The 23,652-nt window shown below is 60.1% G+C and overlaps 2 protein-coding genes across 2 annotated transcripts; one reads left to right on the top strand and one right to left on the bottom strand.

Annotated features, from left to right (window-relative positions):
- Nucleotides 1–975: 975 nt before the first annotated feature.
- TSEN54 (tRNA splicing endonuclease subunit 54) lies at nucleotides 976–8,155 on the bottom strand. Its single transcript, XM_021681002.2, has 11 exons — nucleotides 8,100–8,155; nucleotides 7,810–7,974; nucleotides 7,644–7,707; nucleotides 7,477–7,560; nucleotides 7,043–7,141; nucleotides 5,967–6,019; nucleotides 4,137–4,238; nucleotides 3,272–3,915; nucleotides 2,498–2,558; nucleotides 2,026–2,142; nucleotides 976–1,511 (listed from the first exon to the last, which is right to left on the bottom strand). Exons 1-11 carry the CDS (start codon nucleotides 8,153–8,155, stop codon nucleotides 1,361–1,363), a joined length of 1,596 nt encoding a protein of 531 aa, XP_021536677.1. The 3' UTR covers nucleotides 976–1,360.
- A 1,088-nt stretch (nucleotides 8,156–9,243) lies between these two features.
- On the top strand, nucleotides 9,244–23,365 carry CASKIN2 (CASK interacting protein 2). The gene is given in 22 exon segments (XM_021681004.2): nucleotides 9,244–9,393; nucleotides 10,537–11,081; nucleotides 15,425–15,476; nucleotides 16,005–16,032; nucleotides 16,034–16,103; nucleotides 16,516–16,661; nucleotides 16,765–16,860; nucleotides 16,949–17,079; nucleotides 17,259–17,367; nucleotides 17,717–17,825; nucleotides 18,060–18,154; nucleotides 18,588–18,849; nucleotides 18,969–19,090; nucleotides 19,191–19,251; nucleotides 19,329–19,420; nucleotides 19,593–19,703; nucleotides 19,782–19,883; nucleotides 19,995–20,133; nucleotides 20,297–20,724; nucleotides 20,726–21,779; nucleotides 21,869–22,091; nucleotides 22,478–23,365. Coding segments are annotated over 21 exon segments (3,615 nt in total). The 5' UTR covers nucleotides 9,244–9,393; nucleotides 10,537–10,987; the 3' UTR covers nucleotides 22,569–23,365.
- Nucleotides 23,366–23,652: the final 287 nt, after the last annotated feature.

The raw sequence follows: 23,652 nt of genomic DNA, 5'->3' as shown, positions 1-23,652 counted from the left end.
CGGGGCGGGAGCGCAGCGAGGGCGCCCTCGGGGGGCGGGCGGCGGCCGCTCTCGGGCCAATCCTCGGCCCCGGGGGGCGCAGGGGCGGGACCGCGGCCGGCGTGAATATGCACGAGGCACTTGCGGGCCCGCCCTCGGCCTCACCTGCGCGCACCTGGACTCAGGACGGCGCGCCGCGCCCAGTGTCCTGCCGCGTCCGGGAGGAAATAGTTCCTGGGACGCACGGCATCCTGGGCCGCCTCCCAGGCCCGACCGCCGAGGGTAGCCGTCCCTCCCCCACGCCGGCCCGGAGCGGCTGAGGGAGGGACGTAGCCGAGTCTGCTCTTCCCGAGGACGCCCAACCCAATCAGAGCGGGTGACCGGCGGACACTGGGCCCGGTTTCGAGACCCAAGAGCGAGGTGGCCTGGGGACGGGGGTGTCGCGGCGAGGCGCCTCCCCTCGGGGCGGGCCCCAAGCCTGGACCCCGGTCCTCCGAGTCGCTGCGGAGGGAGGAAGGCGCCCAAGGTCCCGAAGGACAGCAACATTGACCAGTTTTTAGCACAACTGGGGAGTGAGTTGGAGCGACAAGAGGCGGGAGCGGAGGCCAGGGATGAGAATGGCGCGCTCCACAGCACGACCCGAAGCCACTGGGGTTCAAGCCGCGCCGACGTGGCGCCTGTCTGCCGCCCTTCTATCCCGAAGCGGCTGCGTTCAGGGAAAGCCCGATGGAGCGCCAGCCTCCCTCCGCGGACTACCATTCAGAAAGCCAAGCTGATTAGGTCTGTGACTTCCCGTCCCCTGAGCGCAGGCCCTGAGAAAGGTGCGGGGTCGCGTTCTTGCCCTCCCGGGGAGACTTCTCTTCGCTCCCGCGCCAGAAAAAGCAGCGTTGTCTGCGGCCCGGCAGAACAGGGGTGAGGGCCTGGGGGCCAGGTCCACGGACATCGAGACTTGGGGCGGGGGTGTAGGGGAGAGAAAGGAGGGCTTGAGGCTCAGGCTCGGGACTTGTCCACGATCTCCAGCCACAGCAGAAAAGCGATCTATTTTTTAATGGCTTTGGCTTTATCGTACGAAGCAGGCACCCTCTCGTTTAAAGGCACAGAGTCCTCTCTTCTACCCCACCCTGCTGGGTCTCTGAAATCTAGTCCTGAGTTCCAAGGGGATCACTGCGCGACAGCAATCTCAGGCCTGGGACTATGGAAGCCAGGTAGGGGGGGCATGGCTTCGTTCTCCTGCAAGCATCAGACACCCAGGGCCAAGGCCCAGACTAGCCCCTGAAGCTACAGGTCAGGGTCTGGGTATAGGAGGCAGCTGAGATGGTCCCTGAGAGTAGACAGTCCAGGTCCCCCAGAGCAGGTCCCATGCCCTGCCAGAGCGGGGTGATTAGTGTTCCAGATCCCTGGGCAGCGTGAAGTCCCTGAAGCTGTAGAAGGAGATGTCTCCATGATCCACCAGGGCAAAGATCAGAGGAACATCCCCACTCTGGTAGGATAACCGCTTGAGGGTACAGAGGTCTGGAACTGGTTCATCAAATCTGCAGGGATAAAGTTAGACTGAGACGTGGACATAGGCCACCCATAAGCTCTGAGCCCCCAGCCCTCTCAGGCTACCAGAAAGGGAAATTCTAAGACAGGAGTTGAGGGTGCAAGAAGTCTGGCCTCTGGACTCTCCTGTCTGCAAACTGCGTGGCTCTGTTAAGTTCTCCAAGAGGAACCCAGAGCCTTGGTTGGGTACAGGGGCTAGGAAGAGTGAGGTTCTCACCACTTTTAGCCTGTGAATCCCTCTGATTCACATCCCTTCTGCTGGGTGAGCCCTGCAGTAAATTGGCACAGGAGAGACTACCAAAGATGCCAGGAATGAGGGCTCAGGACTTGGGAAGCTCTGGTTCCTATAGCACTGACTGGCTGTGTGGCCCTGAGTCAGTCACAGCTCTCTGGACCTCTGATTCCTCTCAGACTGGCAAACTGGCTAGGGGCACAGACGGAAGGTCCACTTGGTTTACAAGAGAAGTGGCAGCAGCCTGGGGGTAGTGCTCACTGGTCTCGTACCCACTAATGCACATCCGGGCGTAGGGCTTGCCAGGGTTATTCTTTCGGAATGTGGCCACGGCATCAGCCTGGTAAATGTCAAAGCTGATCTCCAAACCCCCAGACTTCTCCAGCAGCCTGAGGACAGAGTGAGAAACCTTAAGAAACAGGGACTGCCCTCCTCCTCCTCTTCTTTCCATGCCATGCTTTCCCTCCCGCAAATCCAAAGCAGCCTCATCCAGGGGAACTGAGGTCCTGCTGTGAGGTGCCACTTGGGCAGGGGGAGGTTCAGGGGCCTGTCTCAGAACCCTCGGGCTAAATCCACCTCTTGCCTTTCACCCCTCCCTCTACCCTAGACACACATGAATATCAGCCAGGCTAAGGGGGCCCTGGAATGATTCCCCCAGCTCATGTCCAACTGAGTCACGTCCCAGCTGCCAACTCCTGCTGGCAGCCAAGGTACTCTGGAGACAGGCACTACCTGGAGACTCACCGGGCACCTCCATCAGCAAGGTGTGTGGTCTGCAGCACAGAGATATGCTGAAGGGCTGTGGCTGCAAGGACAGTGAAAATAAGGTATTGGGAGGGAAGTCAACCATCTACAGACTCCTCTGACGTTTCTGAATCTGCCATCTAGTTTAGTGTTGCCAGACTTAACAGATTAAAAAAAAAATAAAATTGTAGGCATGTCCCATGCAATATTTGGAATATACTTAATACTAAAAAAAATTAGTTGATTATCTGAACTTCAAACTGAACTCATCTGGCAACCCTAGTCTAGTTACTTAGAATCTCCCACGTTCTCCTTAAGGATTTTAAAGAATTCTGAATCTCTTAATACTGTTCTTGCCCTGTTAGTTCCCTATTCTTAAACATGCAGAGCGTACACAGTAAGCCTTCCTTTTATTTGGCCACAGTGGTGCCTCCTTGCTCCCCTCACAGAGTTGGGAGAACAGGGATCACAGCTAGTTGGTGGCAGAGCCATCCACATGCATCTTGTTTATTATTTTAAGGATATAGTTGTAGTTTTATTCCCCCTTGCCTCTTGCCAGACACAGACTTGCCATTTCCAAACCTTCCCACATGGGTCCCTTTGCTGCTTTCCAGGAGAACAGACTGTCCTTGTGGGTTCCACTCCACCGGACAGCTCTCTCCGCCCCATCTTTCTTAAGCCTCAATTAGCCATGGCCAATCCATGTCCCTTTCACGGTCTTATGACTCCTCAGCTGCCGGGGGCCTGTGGGGCTTTGGCAGAGTGAGGGGCTACCTGGGGAATCTGTCTGGCCAGGACTCAGCAAGGGTCTGACAGGCTGGTCCCACAGGTGCGGGGGGCGGCTCTGGCTCTTCTGCAGGTGCCTCCTCTGCAGCAGCTGCTTGTACTCCTGCCAGCTGGAGCAGCACTGCACCTCGGGATCTGAGTTTACATCCTCCCGGAAGCGCTGGGCCTCTGCTTGTTGCTCCCGTTCCCGCCTGGAGAGCTTCTCCTTCCTTTGGTTCAGCTTCTGGCACCAGGATTCAGCATCTGTCTCCCGCCCAGCGACATTGGCCGGGAGCAGCTCTGGGGCTGGGGCAAGCAGAAGGGTGTGGCGGCTATCTGAAGCCATGTTGGGGAAGGAGATCTGTTCAAAGTTCCAGCGTGGCTTACAAACCCCCTTGACCCCATTCTCTACTTTGCCACTCTCCTGGCTGCACCCCACCCCCTTGTTAGCCAGGTCAGGCCAGGGCTCCAGGGATCCCAGAAGCTGAGATGGGCCCACTGGGCCCTTTACAGGGCTTGACTCCTGAGGTTTCTCCTCTACGCATCGGCTGTCCTCGTTGCAAGGAGGTGGGCTGGAGGTTGTCAGGCTCTCAGGTGTCTCATTCACCCCCCGTGGGGGATTCTCCAGGGCCTTGGCCTTCTTATTAATGGACCTGAGGGACGTGGGGGGGGGGAATTCAGCATGTCTGCTCCTGATGTCTGAGATGCACACGTCCCACACATATCCTACTGCCTCCAGGATCCTACAAGGGAGCCACCCAAGCCCAGCTCTTAAGCCAATGCATTCTCCAAGGTCCCCAAAATGAGCACTCCTTTAACAGCTCTGCTCCCCAGAACTCCCTGGGGGGGGGGGTGGCCATGTGGGGAGCATTACCGAGAGCTGGAGCTCCTCCTCTTCCTCTTGCCATTCTGATCCGCTAAGCACTGGGCACTGCCATCCAAGTTCAGCTGTCTCTCATAAGGGGACAGGATGGAGCTGTGGGGTGAGAACTGGATGGGCAACAGATCCACTTTCTCAGCCTGGAGTTCCCAGTGGAATTTGTGAGGGACTGGCCCAGAAGACAAGTCAGTGGGCCAGGGTCAAAGCCAAACCCAAAGGCTAAGTCCCTGGGCAGACCTGCAAGCAGGGTAAATGGGGGCAACCACAAGGGCCTGCCCATGTGTCTTTGCCCAGGCCTCTGGGTCTCACCAATGGCCCCTTTAAACAGAGACTTACTGGAACCGGGGCTCCTACAGAGCCAGCAATAAATGATTAATCACTAGTGAGAAAAATCAAGAGACCAGAAAACTTGGAAAACACAGAAAAATAAAAATACTCATAAACATCTTTGGTTCTTATAAACACCCATGTTTTTTTCTATCAAAAATTACATTGTACTGGGGTGTCTGAGTGGCTCAGTCAGTTAAGGTCATCATCTTGGGGTCCTGGGATCGAGCCCCACATTTGAGGTCCCTGCTCAGCAGGGAGTCTGCTTCTCCCTCTCTCTCTACACCCCCCACCTCCGGCTCCTGTACTTGCCCGCTCTCTCTCAAATAAAATCTTTAAAAAAAAACCTTGTTACTAACATACTGCTGTTTAATCTCTTACTCTCAATAACAAACTATGGACACAGCCCCTCTGACTATAGCATTCTTCCCTACCATGATTTTCTTATGGTGCTAAGGCTACACCATCCAGATGGTACCCACTAGACACAAGGGATGACTTAGGTTAAATTTAAATCCATTAAAATTAAATAAAAATTCAGTCCTACAGTTGTACAAGCCACATATATTGGACAGCAGAGACCTGGAAAGCTTTTATCACTGCAGAAAGTTCTACAGGACCGCGCTGCTCTAAGGGACAAACTCAATTTTTTGTGACCATGCCTTCCCCATTGAACTGACAGGATGTTTCCAAGTTAGCCAATTTTGCAAAGTGATAATGTTTTGGGTAAGCTGCCCACTAAATGCAAGTTCTGTGGGGGCAGTGATTTTGCTCTCTGAAATTCCTCAGCAATGAGCACAGGGCCTGGCACCCAGTAAGGAATCAAAATATTGTCAAATGAATGAATGAACATTCTGACAGGTGAACTTACACACACATCTGTGCCTATTTCCTTGGGGTGTATCCCAGTTTTAGGAACTAAAGGGCATAACTGTTCTAGAGCTTTCGTGACATACTGTGAAACAGTAAAGAGTATACCAGTTTCCATCCTTTTGGCCCATGTGATGGTCTCTGTGGCTCTTAGCAATGCTGGGCTACTAAGGTGATGATCTTTAGAGGCCCCAGAAGGAAAGAACATATAGCATAGCCAAAGGAATGTGAGACCCTACTCAACTGTTAATTCCTCACTTGGCCCTTCATTCATGCATGCACTAGGCTGCACTAGACAAATCTGCTTACCCACTGAGGCACTGTTCTGGTATTCCAGCTACGTGTTAGTGCACTGTCGTGAGCTGTAAGTGCTCAAATGTTATCTGCGGAGTGAACAGCCTGAAGATGGGGCTGAATTTGATAACCCAGGAGAAGCTGAAATGACCCAGACTTGTCCCAATGTGCCTCTCAGTAGAGCACTTCCAAAAGAGGCCCCCAGCCCATGCCCAGGGAGCTGCAGCTCCAGCCAAGGATTCTAGGTCAAGAGAGGCCATTTCCACTTTGGGGCTCATCTACCAGGTCCCCCAGGACTGGAACAAACGGGAGGGGAATGGGATCGGGATCTACCTTGGTTGGAATCGCCGAACCACGTAGCCCAGTCTCTTCAGGTGGCTGAATGCCTCAAAGAGAAAAAATAAAGATCAGAGGTCCACTTTTGAAAACACCAAATAGTTCCTCCAAACAGGAGCCACTCCCCATGCCCCCTCCCATGCCCCTCCTGCACACCCCAATCCCAGACCCTGGGATTGGTTGGACCATACTCCATTATAAAAACCCTCCCCAAACTAAAGTCTCAGTCTCTGAATTCCTGTCTCTTGCTTACCTTACTCTGGGCACAAATGACATTTAGCGGTTCCTTGATTTAAATGCAAAATCCCAAAAAAGCTGATAACTGATAAATCAGGAAAAGAACTACACGCTAGAATGTTATGATATCAAAGCTGTCCGGAACAAAGCTCCTGACCACAGTGTGAACAAGGAAGTGGCAAAAGGTGATAGCACACCCCCATCCCTACCACTCCACCCCTACACCTCCACAGACAGGGGTAGGGTAGGACTGGTCTTTGGTAAAGAACCACATGTCCATCCTTGTGTTCTAATACCCATATCAGAGAGATGTACGCAGGACTGACCCCATCCTGCTTGATCTCTCAGCAGCCTTCAACATAGCCAAAATCATTTTTCCTTCTTTTGGCTTCTGTGATACCACCTCTCCTGGTTTTTTTCCTATGTTGTCAGACACTTCTCGGTCTGTTTCTGGTTCCTTATCTTCCCCCTGACCTCCTCACACTGGAATGCTCCAGGTCTCAGACCCAGCCCTCTGTTCTGGCCACATTCCCGTACAGCCCTGTGGTTTTACAGCCATCCACGCGTTCATGATGTCCACATTTATGTCTCTAGCCTTGTGCCCCTCCCCTGCTTTGTCTTCTTCCCAGCCCTCAGTTCTGTGAAGTCAGTCATTCAGTTGCTTGCTCACTTATTCCCAATTGCCACCACTAGCATGCAGGCACCACGAGAGCAGAGCCCTTGGCTGTCTTGTAGTTCCAGCACATAGCTCTGTGTCTAGCACCTCATGGGTACTTATAAATCCTCACTGACTCAGTGGATGGATGGTCGCTCCCCTGAGAGAGGGTGGCAGATACCTGGTACTGCAGAAAAGTCATAGTGTCCTCACTCAGCAGTAGCTGGTAGGCCTCCTGAATAGACAGTGGCAGATCTTGGTGGAAAAGCTGGATGGAGCCCTGCAAGTGGGGCCAACAGCTCAGCTTGTGGACCTTCCTGCAGTGGCTCAACCAATGGGGCAACATCCAGGCGGTGAAACATGGGCGCCCTTCCCTCCCCCTTTCCCCCGCCCCCAGCGTCACAGCAAGAACGTGGCCAACCAAGAAAGGAGGGCACCACCACTAATTTGGACGGGAATCCCCGCTGCCTGCATGGTATTCTTGTCTCCGGTTCTAGAATTCGGGTTACAAGCTTTTTGAATCCTCAGCTGTGTATATACTCTTACTCTAGTAAAAACATGTCTTTTCGGTTTCTTGCTCCCAACCCTTCCTCACGCTCCGGGGGCCCCACTCACACACTCCAGCAGATATAAGGCCTCTTCGGGGTGAAGTCGCTGCCGGCCCTGCTCTGAGAAGCCCATGGTCTGCCAGAATTTACCCTGTGTAGAACCCAGAGCAAATGTCACAAAGGAGCCAGGAAGGCAGAGAAGGCGGCTCCCTCTCCCCGAGCCCCGCCTCTCACCGCAGGAGACTTCAGTTCCACGGAGCCCTCTTCTGGCCTCCACTCGGCAGCCACCAAACTGCCCCTGCCGAAGAGTGGGGAGGGGGTCCGTCTGAGTTCCCCCGTGAAGTCGACGGGGTCCGGCCGTCCCGCCTGCCCCGGCCCCGCCCCGGCCCGCCCCCCTCACAGGCGCTCCACGCGCTCCTCCGCCAGCAGCTGCCAGAGCTCCTCGCGGCACCCGCGCAGCCGCTCGGCCTGCGCCGCCGAGCCGTCGGGGAGGAAGTCCTTGGGCCCATGCGAGCGCTGAGGCAGCTTCTGGGACCGCGAGCGGGCAGCGAGGAGCTCCCGGGCACTGGAGAAGGAAGAGACGCGGGGTCAGCGCGGCGCACTCGGAGCCGCGCGGCCCCGTCCGGGATTCCCGTCCCCTTCCCCCGCGCCCTCTCCGCGTGCCCCGCGCCTCCGCGGGCCGGACCGCACCAGAGCACGCGCCCGGCGGGAACCTCCACAGCAGCAGGGTCGAGCTCGGGCTCCATCGGGCCGCCGTCTGCGGCTGCGCGCGCACCGCCCCCGACCCGCCCACCGCCGGAACTCCGCGCGGCCCTAGAGCCCGCAGATCCGCCCTCCGCTCCACCAGCCTCCGGCTCGACCAACCGGCTTTCCACCTTCCTGGCTGTCCTGGAGCCTGCCAACAGACATGTGCCTCGATTCCGGGGGCAGAGATTGCAGGTTTCTGGATTTATAGGAGCTCCCGTCTACTCCCCAGCCCTCCCCTGGGCTCCTCTCTAGTAAAAATTGAGGAACGCGGCGTCTGAGAGTGTAGTATGGACAGTCATATGCGTGACCCTCCCCTCCGCAGCCCTGGGCCGCTTAGTGTCCACCACTTAGGCTGGACAAAGAGGAAAGAGGGAGGGTTTAGAGAAGGGAGAGTAGTAGGTTCCCGCACTCCAGCCTCGCAGACTGGCCACCGGGGGGTGTCAGATGCGGTCTGGGTAGGTTCAGAGTTCCTTCTAGGTCTTCCGTTGGGTCCCTTCCGAGGGGCTCGGAAGACGGGTTTCGAGGGCTGGGGGCGGGAGGAGCTGTCCGACCCACGATGGTGCTGAAGCGCCACTCCAGCCTGTCATTAGCACCCCCTCGAGGCTGGGGTCCCCGCCGCTGCCACCGTGGGCCGCTCCGACATGGTCCGCTAGGTGGCACCATTGCTCCAACCAGCGGCTGTGAGTCGGCGACTCTGGTCGCGGGCGGAGGTCAACGTGGGAGTCCCTGGAGGGGCGATGGGCGAAAAGGCAGGGGGGAGCTTCCCAAGTGGGGTCCCCAGGTCTTGGTTTCCAGACCCCTTCACATCACTCAGTCATAAACAGGGCATCTCGCCCTTGGGTTTGAACTCTAGGACCCCGGGTCGCGGCGGCTCCGCAACCGGGATGCAGGGCGCGCACTCTGGTCCCTACCACGCCGCTTCACCTGGGCGCATGCGCGGACCCAGCCAGCGTGCCTGGTCCGGACGAAAGCGGTGGGGGGCGGGGTCTGGTACGGATGGGGGCGGGGCCGCAGGCGCTGACTGACAGCCCGACTGCGCGGCCGGGACGGTCCCTCCGCTCCCGATCCGGCGGGAGGGAGGGGGGAGGGGCGGGATTTCCTGCGGGAGGCGCCGAGCCGGTCTTGGAAAAGGAGGAGAAGGAGGAGAAAGGGGGTAAGGGGGTCAGTTGGAGCCACCGTCCAGAGTGCCAGGGACCGAGCAGGGCCAGCCAGACCCCCCGTGGGGCAGCTGGGAGAGGTGAGACGGCGGGGCCTGCGCGGGGGGTTAGCACCTTTGAGGGCGGGCACAAACTAACTTTTCTTTCGGGATCGGCGGGCGCCTTCGTCTCTCTGCTCCTTCCGTCCTCCTCGCGCCTCTGTTCCGTCCTCCCGCATCAATCCCTCCGGCGCTTGGCTCTCCCGGTAGCTCCCGCCGCTTTGTTCCCCGGGTCGGCCTGGGTTGGGCTGGGTTGGGGGATTGCGCGGCGCTGGACGGGCATTCCGGGGGGCGGGGGAGCCAGCCCGACCCCAAGCACTACCAGGGGCGTCCTCCTCCTGTGTCGGCTGCGGGCGAGAGCAGGAGTGCCCTCTGGGTTGGGCTTGGGACGTTCTAGGAGTAAGGAGACCCCAGCTAGGGCCCCAGGCCTGCACGGGTCTCATGCCACAGGGCTTGGGCAACAAATTCCTGGCCACTGAGAACTGACGTAAGCTTTTCTGCAGCGAAGTCGGGGCCCCGGGCCTCGGGTTCAGGCTTGGGGGGGCCAGGCAGCCCCATCTGCCAGCATGCCCCAGCTCTTGTCTCTGTTCTCTGCCCAGCTGCTTCCCCATCCCGCACAAGGGGTGAGGATGGGTCAGCAACAGGTGCTGTAAAGCCTCCCTGTCCAGCAGTCAGACCCCTGCCAGAAATGGGGAGCTATAAGCTCCCCACTCCACCCTCTGAATTTGTAGAGAGCCTGGGGCTAGGGCATCCAGCTATTATAGTAAAGCTTAGATTGGGAGGAGTCTAGGGGCAGGCACCTTCCATAGGGAGTGACCCTTGCCTGTCTGCTGTGCCTGGCCCTTCCAGGCCCCACCTCCTGGCCCACCAGTTGTCTGTGGGTGTCAGAGCCGCAGGCTGTGGAGAACAGGCTGCTGGCCCAGCCTGCCCCAGTGTGTCGTGCTGCCAGGGCCCCTCCTGCCCCAGGTTGAGGTGCTGCCAGGTGCCCTGGGGCCTCAGTGACTCAGCCTCCCTCTCCCAGAAAGTCACTGCCTCCCCCCAAATACTCCTCTCATGCCTGGCAGCTGTCTTCCCGCTCTGAGTGGCTTGGCCCTTCCTTGACTCAGAAGGGCAGCTAGGGTGGTTTGGGGGCTCCCTGGAAGCCCTGTCCTACCCTTCTGAGCCCCGCTTCTGGGACCCTTGCAGGCCTGGCCCCGCCTTCAGCAGAGGCACTGCACCGTTTTCCAGACCCCTGAGACGTGTCCACTGCTGCTTCCCGAGGTCGGAGGGAATGCTGACTGCGCTCTGGGTGGGCATTGGTGCTCCTGAGCCACGCCGGGAAGATTGGCGTGCCCAGTCCCAGCCCATCCCTGGGCCGTCCGGCGCGGCAAGCAGATATCTGTCCGGGTTTCCACGCGGCCTCCACCCTCTCAGAGATCGGTGTTCCTGCTTGTGGTGGCTGCTCATGAAACACTTTGAGGGAGTACCCGTCAGTGCCTAACAAGAAGCGCACTGCTTGGGACACCAGCCACGCTCCCCCAGGACGCCTGGCCCTCCAAAGGGCCAAGGCATGGCACCCTGACGCCTTGGCTTAGACCTAAAGTTTTCCTGCCTCTGCCCTGGACTCCTGATCCCAGAGCCCAGCCCAGGGACCGGAATGGGTCGTGAACAGGACCTGATCCTTGCCGTCAAGAATGGAGATGTGATTGGTGTGCAGAAACTGGTGGCTAAGGTCAAGGCCGCAAAGACAAGTGAGTGCTTGGTGGGGTGACTGTCTAGCTGAGACCCTGCCCTGAGTGCTCAGGATACAGAGAGAGGCTTGGGGGTCACTGTGATCTGGGGACTTGGGGTGGGAGGACTGTCCTGTAAGGAATGCCTCTGTGGGAGAGCCACAGAGGAAGTTGGGTCACCCCTTGCTGTGTATCCTTAGGCAAATCACTTAGCCTCTCTGGGCCTCAGTTTCCTGACCTGTAAAGTGAATGGGTTGAAATACATTCATTAGAGGTTTTTTGAGTGCCTACTGTGTGCCAGGCTTTGTTCTAGGCACCAGGCCATTATGTGGCAGCAGGGAATAAAACAGACCGAAATTCCTGCCCTCGTGGAGTTGCCTTTAGCAGGTGGTTTTTCTGATGTATTCTCTGGAGGCAGGAAATTTCTGGCGGTGGGGTTGGGAAAGACTGAATAGCTAGAGTTCCAACCCCATCCCCCTAATTCAACAACAGCAAATCTGCATTTATGGCAGCTTAATGGGGATGCCCATAAGATAACTTTTATTTATTATTTTTTATTTTTTTAAAGATTTTATTTATTTATTTATTTGACAGACAGAGACACAGCTAGAGAGGGAACACAATTGGGGGGGTGGGCGGGGGGAAGAAGGAGAAGCAGGCTTCCTGCTGAGCAGGGAGCCCGATGCAGGGCTTGATCCCAGGACCCTGAGCTGAAGGCAGATGCTTAACTGACTGAGCCATCCAGGTGCCCCCATAACATAGCTTAAAAAAAAAAAAGAGCTCTACTGCTTAAAGCAAAGTTCATCACTATCTCAGCGCTTGCTAAAGCCCCTTCCCCTTGACTTATCTGCCTGTGTCCCCTGGGGGGGTGTGGCCAAAGCTGACTTTCTAGAGGTTTCTCCAAAACCCGGGTTTCCAGTCTTGACAGGGTTGTGGGGGCTCCATGCATGGTAGCCACACCTGAACCCCATCTCTTGGGTACCTCTGTGGTGAGATTCCCCCCGACCTCTGGGCTTTAAGGCGAGTTCTCTGAGCTGTCCCAGGAGGACACTGTCCTTGTCTCCTGAGTTTCTAGACCAGCAGGGGCAGGAGGTAGCTCCTGCCACCAGACTGGGGCTGGGGGAGGGAGGGTTCCCTCAGAGTACTGGGGCTCTAGCCTCAAGACACACCTTGGCCCTGTGCACAGGAAGGGGCCCCCCAGACTGCATGAAGACATCTAATTATCCTCACCCACACCTGGAAATTGGGGTCCCAGAAGGAAGGATTTGAAGGACCTGGGAGTTGTGTACATGTGTGTGCACCCACCTGCACACCAGGGCAGGAGATCCAGGGTATGGGGAGATGGAGCTTGGCTGGGGGGAGGGGGAAGGACAGGTGGTGTGGTCTCTGTGCCCTGGGGAAGTGGATACTGGGTGAGCACGATGGAAGGAAGGTGCCAAAGAGGTCCTGGGAGAGCCCTGGAGGCTCAAGAGTGGGAGCCACTCCCCCTCCTCCCCTCACCTCTGTGTTGTTTTTGGCGACCTGCCCAGTAGGGCCTTGGTTGAGCTGCTGCTGGCCTCACAGCTCTGGGGCCTCAAAACGAGGCCCTCAGGAGGGCTAGCGGGTGGGATCTGGAGGCTGGTGGCGGGAACCTCACAGCCAGACTCCTAGGCTCTGGAAGGTGTCCTGTGCCCCAGGGGAAATGTCTGTGGGGGAAGAGATCCCTTCCCTCAGCCCCAAAGAGGACTTGTACATTGTGTAGGCACGGGCACAGAGTGACAGGGTCCTGGGACTCCTTGTGAAATCCTGGCACGGAGCCTCCCCTCCCAGCCCTCTGAGAAGCTAGGAAAGCTGGTGTAAAATGGAGATCACAAGGTGATGTTTGCAGACCCTATAGTTTATGAAATTGTCTAAGCCCTCGATTCCCTGTGAGATGGGTATTTCAATATCTACTTTACAGATAAGGAAATTGACATCAGAGAGGATTAGCGAGTTGCCCAAGGTCACACAGCCATTATTTGGTGGATCAGAATCAAGTTCCTGTCCTCTCCCCTCTGCTCCTACACTAGGCTGCCCATCAGAATTACCTAGCGATTGTTCTGAAAATGCAGATTCCCTGTTCTCCTTCAGAATTAGAATCGTCACAGAGATCTTGAGACCCTGCGAGTCAGAAAGTTCTCCAGGTGACTCTAAAGCAGGCTCAGAAGGGAAGCTGGGAACTCCTGCTCCATATCACAGAAGGGCAAAGGAAACTGATGGAAAGGGAGGTGTCAGGGGCTCCCCTTTTTCCTTCTGGTGGGTGGCTAGAGCCTTCTGGCTGGCTAAAGAGAGATGCTCCCTCAGCCCCCTCCATTTGCTCTCTGGTCACTGGGGGGTCGGCATTCCCTGCCCACCCCGGGCCTCTTGAGGGAGCAGGCGGCTGGGAGGAGAAGGGCGCCGTTACCCTGGCCTTGCTGCTGCCCTCCCTCCCTCCCCAGCTCCCTTTTCTGAACTGTCTCCTTCTCTGGCCAGAGGAAATGGAGTGGGCTGAGGGTGGCCCAATGAGCTCACATCCTCTGCCTGAGCCTAAATCAGGAGCGACCCTTCCACCCCCAGAGCCAGGCCGGGAAGAAGGCTGCGCTGCAGGGGAAGTGGCTAGAGCCACTGCCAGGAGCCTCCGCCCTCCAGCCAAGGTCCCTAGCCCAGGCACTGGGAGCCTCTCTCCCCCAACGCCTTTCCGGCCATTGTTCTGGAAAGAACAGAGCCACCCAGCCTGGCCCTGCCCCTGTTCCTGTCTGTCCCTCCTGTCACATTGTCCTGCCACTCCCCGGAGGGACTGTATCTCACCGCTGAGCTGCCGCATCCCGGGCTGGCCAGGCCTGGCGGCAGGTGGAGGGACTTTCTCCTTCCTGCTGACCTCGCTGTCTTCCGTGAGGCTCGCGGAGGTACCATGGCTGCCCAAGGTCATGCAGCCAGTAAGGGGGAGAATTTGAACCACACACTTCCTGCTCCTAAAACCCCTCTCCTTCCTGTTGCCCTGACTGGCTGTGTGTGACAAGGACTTTCCGAGGGGGCTAGAGGAAGGCTGGGAGGCCTCCGCTTCTCGCCAGCGGCCCCCACCCCCTCACCCCTTCCATCACTGCCAGCTCTGTATTTACCTTTTGTGCGTAGCGTATAGTGTAATTCGGCTCAGTCCTAAATGTAGCTGTCCCCTCTCTCCCCATCCCATGCGCCTCACTCCCGAGCTGATCCCTCCCTGTTGGAATGAGGCCCTGTCTTGCTGGGGTGTTCAGGGGCCCACCAGGGCCTGGAGGGCAGGCCTGGACCAGCATGCTTGGCACCCTGCCCAGCCTGGGTTGAGCCAGGCCTCCTCCTTCCCAGCAGGGGTGGGTTCCAGCAGGAGGCAGGGGCCCGCCTGTGACAGACATTCCTTTTCCTCTCCCAACACTCATCAGGGACCACCCCCTCCCGTGCCCTGGCTGGAGCACACCTGCCTGAATCCTTTCTCCCTCCCTGACAGGGGAATGGACCAGCGTCCTGCCCGGGCCCCTGGCTCCTCTGGCCGCCACCCAGCAGAGAGCCCTCTGTCCGGGCTGTGGACATCTCTGCTGGGAGCCTGTGGGTGCAGAATCAGCAGTTACTCCCCTGAGGGGGGTGGGGGGGGGGGGGGGGCGGGGACTGTACTGATTTGGCTGGAGGGCGGCACGTGGACAGTAATGGCTAACGTGTAAGGAGCTCCGAAGGGCGATGGCCCCCATCTGCGGTGGGCCAACAAGGCTCAGGCATTATCCTCACAAGCCTGGTGAGCAGGTTCTCTGATTGGCCCATCTTACGAGGACACTAAGCCTGACAGGCTAAGTGACTTGCTCGGGATCACACACCCCAGTGCAGGTCTATCCGATGCCACCTTCTTCACTGTTCTCCACTCAGGGATGTCCCCGAGCTTGAGTCCAGCCCTGGCATCTGCCCTGCTACCCTCTGGCATCTAGTGCGCCTCTCCCCTCTCTCCCAGCCCCCTCGGCCCAGTGGGACAATGAGACTTTCCTTGGCCTGCTCAGGCAGGAATGCTAACCATGCGCTCGTGGGCCTGTCTGAGGGCACGGCATGCCAGTCCCCCCCTTTCCCACCCCCTTTGGCTCTATAAACAAGCTGGGCTGGGGGCGCAGGGAAGCCAGGCTCCTTCTGTGGGCAGCTCCCTGCACTGGGCACTCTGGAGCTGATGGGCCAGTGGGCCGGCTGGGGAGCCATAGGGACAGGACAGCCAAAGGGCCATGGGGCAGGTGCTTTCTTGCACACCAAGAGGTCAGCGGGATTGGGGAGCAGCATGGGGAGGGAGAACTGGTTAGGATGCAGGTAAGGGCAGATCAATCTAGAATGTCCTGATGCCCTCTGCTCTGATCCCCCAGAGCTCCTCGGCTCCACAAAGAGACTCAATGTCAACTACCAGGATGCTGATGGGTGAGTGTGAGCCCACATCCCTCTCGAGAGCTGTGGGGTGGGGGAGGGGTAAGGGGAAAGACCTGGGCCCTAAAGTCCCTTCCCCTCTTAAACTTGGCCCTTGAATTGTGTTCGCTGAAGCTCTTGTCTGTGTGCACCCTCCTGCCTGTGGAGCTATCCTCGAGTGAGGGGAGGGAGCCCCGGTGCCTCTCGGGGGGGGGCCTCCTGGGTCAGATTCCTGCTAGGCCCCCTTTTCTCCCCAGAGGGCAGGAGCCTTTGGGCTCCTGCTCCCACGGCCCCCTCCCCTGGGCTGGCTGGCAGGGGAGGCCAGACAAACAGGCTTCTCAGCCCAGACACTGAGCCCTTTCATGCTGTAGGCCGGCAGTTCTGCGCTCCCACGGCAGGGCTGGCAGGGTGGGGGAGCAAGGGCACAGTGGGCAAGGAACTCAGCCCTGCCAGCCTCCGGGTTGAGTCTGGTGTGGAAGACTAGGATTTGGGGGCTGGGGGACTGCTCAGTTGACACCCCTCCCTTGTGTCCCACCACACCAGATTCTCTGCTCTTCATCACGCCGCCTTGGGGGGGCAGCCTGGAGCTCATAGCCTTGCTGCTGGAGGCCCAGGCCACTGTTGACATCAAGGACAGCAATGGTGAGACCCCAGTGTGTCCCCCTCGCCACCCCCTGTGGTCTGAGTTTGCTCCTGCCACATCCTAGCAATGCTAGTACATGTTGGCATAGTTTCTCTGGCTTGCAAACGCCTTACCTTTTTCATCTTCACGGCCTTCTGGGGGTGGTGGGTGGTTCTAATACCCCGTTATCCAGAGGAGGAAGCTCAGCTTACCTTCCTGTCCCGCGGTCCCACCAGATCACCCGTGGTACGCCAGGTGGGATTCCGACTTCCGCCCCATACGGCTGGACATTTCCCTGACTGAACCAGCATCCCTTGCCTTGGGTCTGTCTCCCCCTCCAGCTTGGGGGGGGCCTCCGGACTCTGCTCAGTTCCCTCCCCCGACCCCATAGCATCCCAGGACCCCCTCAGACCCCCCCCCCCCCGCCCGCAGGCATGCGCCCACTGCACTACGCAGCCTGGCAGGGCCGGCTGGAGCCCGTGAGGTTGCTGCTGCGTGCTTCTGCGGCCGTCAACGCCGCCTCGCTGGATGGACAGATCCCGCTGCATCTGGCCGCCCAGTATGGACACTATGAAGTGGTACGGGAGCCCGCCTGCCCGCAAGGGGCGCTGGAGCGGGGCGGGGGGCGGGAGCAGGGGGGCTGGCCGGGCCAGAGCCCTCACTCAGCTTCCTCCACCCCAGTCAGAAATGCTCCTCCAGCACCAGTCCAATCCCTGCCTAGTCAACAAGGCGAAGAAGACGCCCCTGGATCTGGCCTGCGAGTTTGGGCGGCTCAAGGTGAGGCCTGCGGCTCCTGGGGTACTGGGCCCTGGGTGGCTGTCAGGGTTCTCAGGAGGAAGCCCTACCTGGGTGCTGCTTGCCGCAGGTGGCCCAGCTGCTGCTGAACAGTCACTTATGTGTGGCACTGCTGGAGGGCGAGGCCAAGGACCCCTGCGACCCCAACTACACCACGCCCCTGCACTTGGCTGCCAAGAACGGCCACAGAGAGGTCATCAGGTACCCGCTGCCCCCCCCACTTCCTCATCCCCTTCCTGCAGAATGGGTGATGGCCCCTCGGTGCCCTGCCCTGCGGCCCTCTTCACCCTGGTTCTGGGTCACTCTCCCAGCCCCCCTGGCAATCTGCTTCCTCTCCTGCTCCCTACCACCCCTGTGACTTGCCCCCGCCACGTCCGCAGGCAGCTCCTTAGAGCTGGGATCGAGATCAACCGCCAGACCAAGACCGGCACGGCGCTCCACGAGGCTGCGCTGTATGGCAAGACGGAGGTGGTGCGGCTGCTTCTGGAGGTGGGTGTGGGCGCCCGGTCATCCCGCACACGGGTGTGGAGCCCCCGCTGGGTGCCGCATCCGAGACCAGCTGGGGAAGCACGGGAGGGGGTCTGCACCAACAACGTGGCGTTTGGGTGGGCCGCGGCCTTGTGGCCGGAGAGCAGACAGACCTGGTTCGAGCCCCGGTTCTGCCTTACGGCAGCTCAATGACCTTGAGCTCATCCTCGATCCTGTCTCTGAGCTTCCATTTCTTCATCTGTAAGATCTGAAAATAGTGGGTATTGTTTGCCTCCTGGATAGTGGTGAGGCTTGGGGGAAATGGCAAGCAAAGCGCTTCGTGCCTGCTCACACTGCCCTGTGCACCCAGGGCGGGGTGGACGTGAACATCCGGAACACATATAACCAGACAGCGCTGGACATCGTGAATCAGTTCACCACCTCCCAGGCCAGCCGAGAAATCAAGCAGCTCCTGCGGGGTGAGTGTGTATGAGAGAAGACCCGGCCCAGGCTGGGGGTCCGGAGCCACTCCAGTGAGGACTACGAAGTGAAGCAGGAAGTGTCCCAGGAGCAAGATGTCACACTTCCAAATGCAGGGCTGGTCAGGGGACTGCTGCAACAGGAACCTGGGGGAAGGGTTGTGAAGGGGACGGGTCAGGCGGGAAGATGCCCTAAGGACCCTCAGATGATGCCTGCCCTGCCTCTTCTCTCAGAGGCCTCGGGGATCCTGAAGGTCCGAGCACTCAAGGATTTCTGGAACCTCCACGATCCCACTGCTCTCAACGTCCGGGCAGGGGATGTCATCACGGTGAGGACCCAGTGCGGGCGTTCCTTTGCTAGCACCGATGATTGCTGTCACACGGGCGCCTGCTGTGGATCGGGCTCGGTGCTAAGGTCTTTCTGTGCACTGTCTCATTGAATTCCTCCCCATCCGGGTAAGGTAGGTGCTGTTTAACTGTTTCCTTTCTGGAGAAGACAAAATTGAGTCTTAGAGAAATTAAAGTGGTTTGCCGGAGACCCCACGGCGAGCAGCGGCGTTGGGATTTGAACCCAGGCTGACTCCGGCACTCTTGACACAGAGGATCGGGCTGGATGCTGGCAGGAGGTGCAGAGCTGTGGGTGCACTCGGGCATCAGCTTCTTGTGGGGAGAGCAGGAGCCGGGCTGTGGCCGTAGGGCTGGCTGCCTGCCCTTGGCGGGTGCAGGACATGATCGCTGTCATCGCCCTCCAATGCCCCACAGGTGCTGGAGCAGCATCCCGACGGCCGCTGGAAGGGCCACATCCACGAGAGCCAGAGGGGCACGGACCGTGTGGGCTACTTCCCCCCAGGCATCGTGGAGGTGGTCAGCAAGCGGGTGGGCGTCCTTGCGCCCCGCCTCCCATCGGCCCCCACGCTCCTGCGTCCAGGCTTCTCCCGGACACCACAGCCCCCTGCTGAGGACCCCCTACACCCTTTGACCTGTGGCCAGCTCCCTCGGGTGGGCCTCAGCCCAGACAGCCCAGGTGCATCCTCCCAGAGGGCGGTGCTGGGCACCAGGGTGGGCGTCTGACCTCGGCAAGCTGCCAGTCAGCTGTTGGCAGGGCCAGCTGGGGCTCTAACCCCTTTGCTTATGGCCCTGCAGCAGGTGACAGGAATAGTGTGGGCAGCGAGGGCAGCGTGGGCAGCATCCGCAGTGCCGGCAGCGGGCAGAGTTCCGAGGGCACCAATGGCCATGGCACTGGCCTTCTTATCGAGAACGCCCAGGTAGGAGGGTGGAGGAGGGAGGGGGCGCTGGGACCAGGACAGGGCCCTCCATCCTGCTGTCAACTCCCCACATGCTGAGTAGCCTCTTCCCGGTCTCTAGCCGCTGCCGTCCCCCGGAGAGGACCAGGCGCTGCCAGGACTGCACCCCCCACCCCTGGCAGGTAGGAAGGGTGAATGGTACCTGGGTGGGCACCCCTCCAGCATGTCGCACCTGATTCTACCTCTCTCCCTCCTGAAGACAACCTGAGCCACCGCCCTCTGGTCAACTACCGCTCCGGGGAACAGCTCTTTACGCAGGACGTGAGGCCGGAGCAGCTGCTGGAGGGGAAGGTGTGACCCCCACTGGGAAGCGGGCTGTGGGCCCCAGGGGTGCGGTGGTGTGGGATGGGCCCCCGCTCAGGCCAGGCGCCTAGGGGAGGCTGGGGCAGGTGGCCGGGCTGCGGCCTCGGCTCCTCCTCAGTAGGCGCCGCTGTTAACATCAGCCCCTGCCCCCATACCGCAGGATGCTCAGGCCATTCACAACTGGCTGAGTGAGTTCCAGCTGGAAGGCTACACCGCCCACTTTCTGCAGGCCGGCTACGACGTGCCAACCATCAGCCGTATGACTCCCGAGGTAGGGGCCACGGCCGGAGGGCAGCGGAGGGCCCGGTGGGCGCCGGAGGGGGCCTGATGGCGCGAGTCTGTGTGGCAGGACCTGACGGCCATCGGCGTGACCAAGCCTGGGCACAGGAAAAAGATTGCCTCAGAGATTGCTCAGCTCAGCATCGCCGAGTGGCTGCCCAACTACATCCCGGTAAGCAGGTGGCCGGCACCAGCTCCCCCCCTCAGCCGCGCCGTGCTGGCCCTTCCGGGCTGGGGCGCCGAGGCCAGCCCAGGAGCCAGCTCCCATGGGCTGCTTTTGCAGGCGGACCTGCGCGAGTGGCTGTGTGCGCTGGGGCTGCCGCAGTACCACAAGCAGCTGGTGAGCAGCGGCTATGACTCCATGGGGCTGGTGGCCGACCTCACCTGGGAGGAGCTGCAGGAGATCGGGGTCAACAAGCTCGGTGAGGACTGCCCTGGGGCCTCCTGGCCGGGCCCCCACATGCCTCCAAGGGGCTCTAAAACGTTTCAGGGTTCAAGCCCAGCGGGGAGAATAGGGTCCAGGAGGGACTGGGTGGGCCTTTGCAGCCCCAGCTGACCCTGTGGCCTCTACCCATCCCCTCTCAGGTCATCAGAAGAAGCTTATGCTGGGAGTGAAGCGGCTGGCCGAGCTCCGGCGGGGCCTACTGCAGGGGGAGGCCCCAGTGGAAGGCGGCCGCCGGCTAGCCAGGGGCCCAGAGCTGATGGCTATCGAGGGGCTGGAGAATGGGGACGGTCCGGCTGCCGCTGGCCCACGCCTCCTCACCTTTCAGGGCAGCGAGCTAAGCCCAGAGCTACAGGCAGCCATGGCGGGGGGCGGCCCTGAGCCCCTCCCCCTGCCCCCTGCCCGCTCCCCCAGCCAGGAGAGCATTGGAGCACGCTCACGAGGGTCGGGTCATTCACAGGAACAGCCTGCCCCCCAGCCCAGTGGAGGAGACCCCAGCACCCCACAGGAGAGGAACCTTCCAGAGGGCACAGAGCGACCCCCTAAGCTTTGTTCCCCACTTCCTGGCCAAGGGCCCCCCCCCTTATGTGTTTATGTATCCCCAGGGCTCACCCTCCAGCCCAGCCCCAGGGCCACCTCCTGGCGCACCTCGTGCCTTCTCCTACTTGGCTGGTCCCCCTGCCACTCCTCCAGACCCGCCTCGGCCCAAGCGCCGATCCCACAGCCTGAGCCGCCCCGGGCCTGCTGAGGGGGAAGCAGAGGGGGAGGCTGAAGGGCCGGCGGGCAGTGCCTTGGGCAGCTATGCCACCCTCACGCGGCGGCCGGGACGCAGTGCCCTAGCGCGGACCAGCCCTAGCCCGACCCCAGCTCGAGGGGCTCCCCGCAGCCAGTCCTTTGCCCTTCGTGCCCGACGCAAAGGCCCGCCACCCCCACCTCCTAAACGCCTCAGCTCCGTCTCTGGCCCCACCACGGAGCCGCCTCCTGTAGATGGAAGCCTGGGGCCTAAGGAGGGGGCCTCTGTGCCCCGAAGGCGAACACTGAGTGAACCAACTGGCCCCTCGGAGCCCCCTGGCCCGCCTGCCCCGGCTGGCCCTGCATCGGACACAGAGGAGGAGGAACCAGGGCCGGAGGGGACGCCCCCATCTCGGGGCAGCTCAGGGGAGGGGCTCCCATTTGCGGAGGAGGGGAACCTGACCATCAAACAGCGGCCGAAGCCAGTGGGCCCCCCACCCCGGGAGGCGCCTGTGCCCGCTGGCCTGGATTTCAACCTCACCGAGTCAGACACTGTTAAGCGGAGGCCCAAATGCCGGGAGAGAGAGCCGCTGCAGACGGCACTTCTGGCCTTCGGAGTGGCCAGTGCTGCGCCCAGCCCCTCCGCCCCCCTGCCCTCGCAGACCCCCAGCGCGCCCTCCTCAGCTGCTCCCAGCCCTCCCCAGCCTGACCCTAGCAGCCTTCCAACTCAGGGAGCTCTGGCCCCTCTTTCGCCCAGCCCCCCAGCCCAGCCCCCTGCGCCCCCCGCGCCCCCCGGCCCTGGGCCTGCTCTGGAAAACAGTGCAGGCAGTCGGCGGCCTGGGGAGACGGAGCCCCCTGCTTCCCCTGCTGCCCTCATCAAGGTGCCGGGTGCAGGTATGAGGCAGGGCCCGCAGGGGGGTGCGTCGTGTGCAAGGGTTGTGTCCAGCCCATCCGAGTCACAGCCAACCTTTTTGCCTCTGCAGGAACGGCCCCCAAGCCTGTGTCTGTGGCCTGCACCCAGCTGGCATTTTCTGGCCCTAAGCTGGCTCCCCGGCTCGGCCCCCGCCCCGTGCCTCCTCCGAGGCCAGAGAGCACTGGGGCCGTGGGCTCTGGCCGGGCCCAGCAGAGGCTGGAACAGACCAGCTCATCCCTGGCAGCTGCGTTAAGGGCCGCAGAGAAGAGCATTGGCACTGAGGAGCAAGAGGGGTGAGGGGTGCTGGGTGCTGGGCGGGTGGGTGGGGAGGGAGAGGGCTGCAGTGGAGGAACAGCTCCTCTAACTCCTCTTCCCCAGGGTCCTGGGCATGTTGGTGGGGGAGGGGAGCAGACATCCTTAGAGTGGGGTGACCCTCATTGGAATGGGAGGAGCCCAGGTTCTGAAGTCACCCAGATCTGACCTGTGGGGAATCCTGGTGGCTGCCACTTAGAGGCATGGGAGCTTGAGCACATCACTTCCTCCTGAGCCCTAGCGCCCTCACGTAAGGGAGGCCGTGAGAAGTTAAGATGCACACAGAGTGTTTGGCACCGGCCAGGCATTCAGGCACAGCCCCTGGCCCACCCATGGCCCACTTTCTGATCGGACCCGGTCCTTGCAGCCCTCCCGGCACCTCCACCAAGCACATTCTGGATGACATCAGCACCATGTTTGACGCCCTGGCTGACCAGCTAGATGCCATGCTAGACTGAGAGCCTCTGGTGGCCTTCAGCAGCGCCCATCATGACCTGCAGTGTCTGCGGCCTTTGCCCCCGCGCAGAAGCGTGCCTGCCCAGGCGGGGGCCGTCCTGCCACTCCAGGCCAGTGGCTGTCGGTGCTGCAGCGCTGGGGGGCCGTCTCCACGGGAGGCTGAGGGGACTTGTCAGAAGCCGACATCTCAGCAGAGCCCCCTCCCGGTGTGTAACCTGACCAGTCAGCCCTGACCCGTGGACAGGGACCCTGGCAAGAGCTTCCTCCCTGGAGAGAAAGAGGCGGCTTCTGGGGTGCTCCCTCTGCCCTCCCCCACCTCCAGGGGCTCCAGTCCCTGTGCCAAGGACCTCTTGACACCTGCCCTGCTGTCCGGGCACACGCGGAGGCTAGAGAAAGCTGTGTGTCTGACCGGGTCCACACAGGTGTACACAGGACATATAACTAAGCGGCCAGGGGCTTGCTCTCGGCGGCGGTGGCCGAGCCCTGGCCCCTGCTCGCCCCTGCTCACCCCTGCCCGCCCCTGCTCCTGCCCGCAGTGAGGCAAAACTGGCAGGGGTAGGGCCAGTGGGAGCAACAGATCCCCAAAGTCCAAACTTTTTCAACTGTAAATGTTATTTTTTAAGGAGAGAGAAATGCATATATTTTAAATGGAATTTATTCTATCTATAACCGCCTGAGAGGACACGGGGGAAGAGGCTTTGGACCACGGCACGAGTGCGCATGATTCGCCTCGGGGCTGGAAGGCTGATCTGGGTGGCCCGGGCCCTGGCTCTGTAACCATTAACCTCTTATCCTGACTAACCCCAATGAAAGTGTCATTCCACGTGATTGGGCTGTGTGTTTGGATCTGTGCCACGGACCTCTGAGCCCAGGGTTCTCGCCTGGGCCAGACCCGAGGACTCCTGCCAGTGGGGAAGGAACCAGGCTCGGGCCCTCCCCTCCCCTTTGGGGCTCCCTCACCGGCCAAAGCCTTGGGTGGGCCCCTGAGTGGCTGCCTCATGGACCAGCCACAGATTTTTCTTAAGCAGTTTACAAGTTTTAATACAAACCAGTCTACATTCATTCCTAAAAGGCTCATTTCCAGTA

Source organism: Neomonachus schauinslandi, chromosome 15 (assembly GCF_002201575.2).
Source record: "Neomonachus schauinslandi chromosome 15, ASM220157v2, whole genome shotgun sequence".
Lineage (NCBI taxonomy): Eukaryota > Metazoa > Chordata > Mammalia > Carnivora > Phocidae > Neomonachus > Neomonachus schauinslandi.
This window is presented reverse-complemented; position numbering and strand designations above follow the sequence as displayed.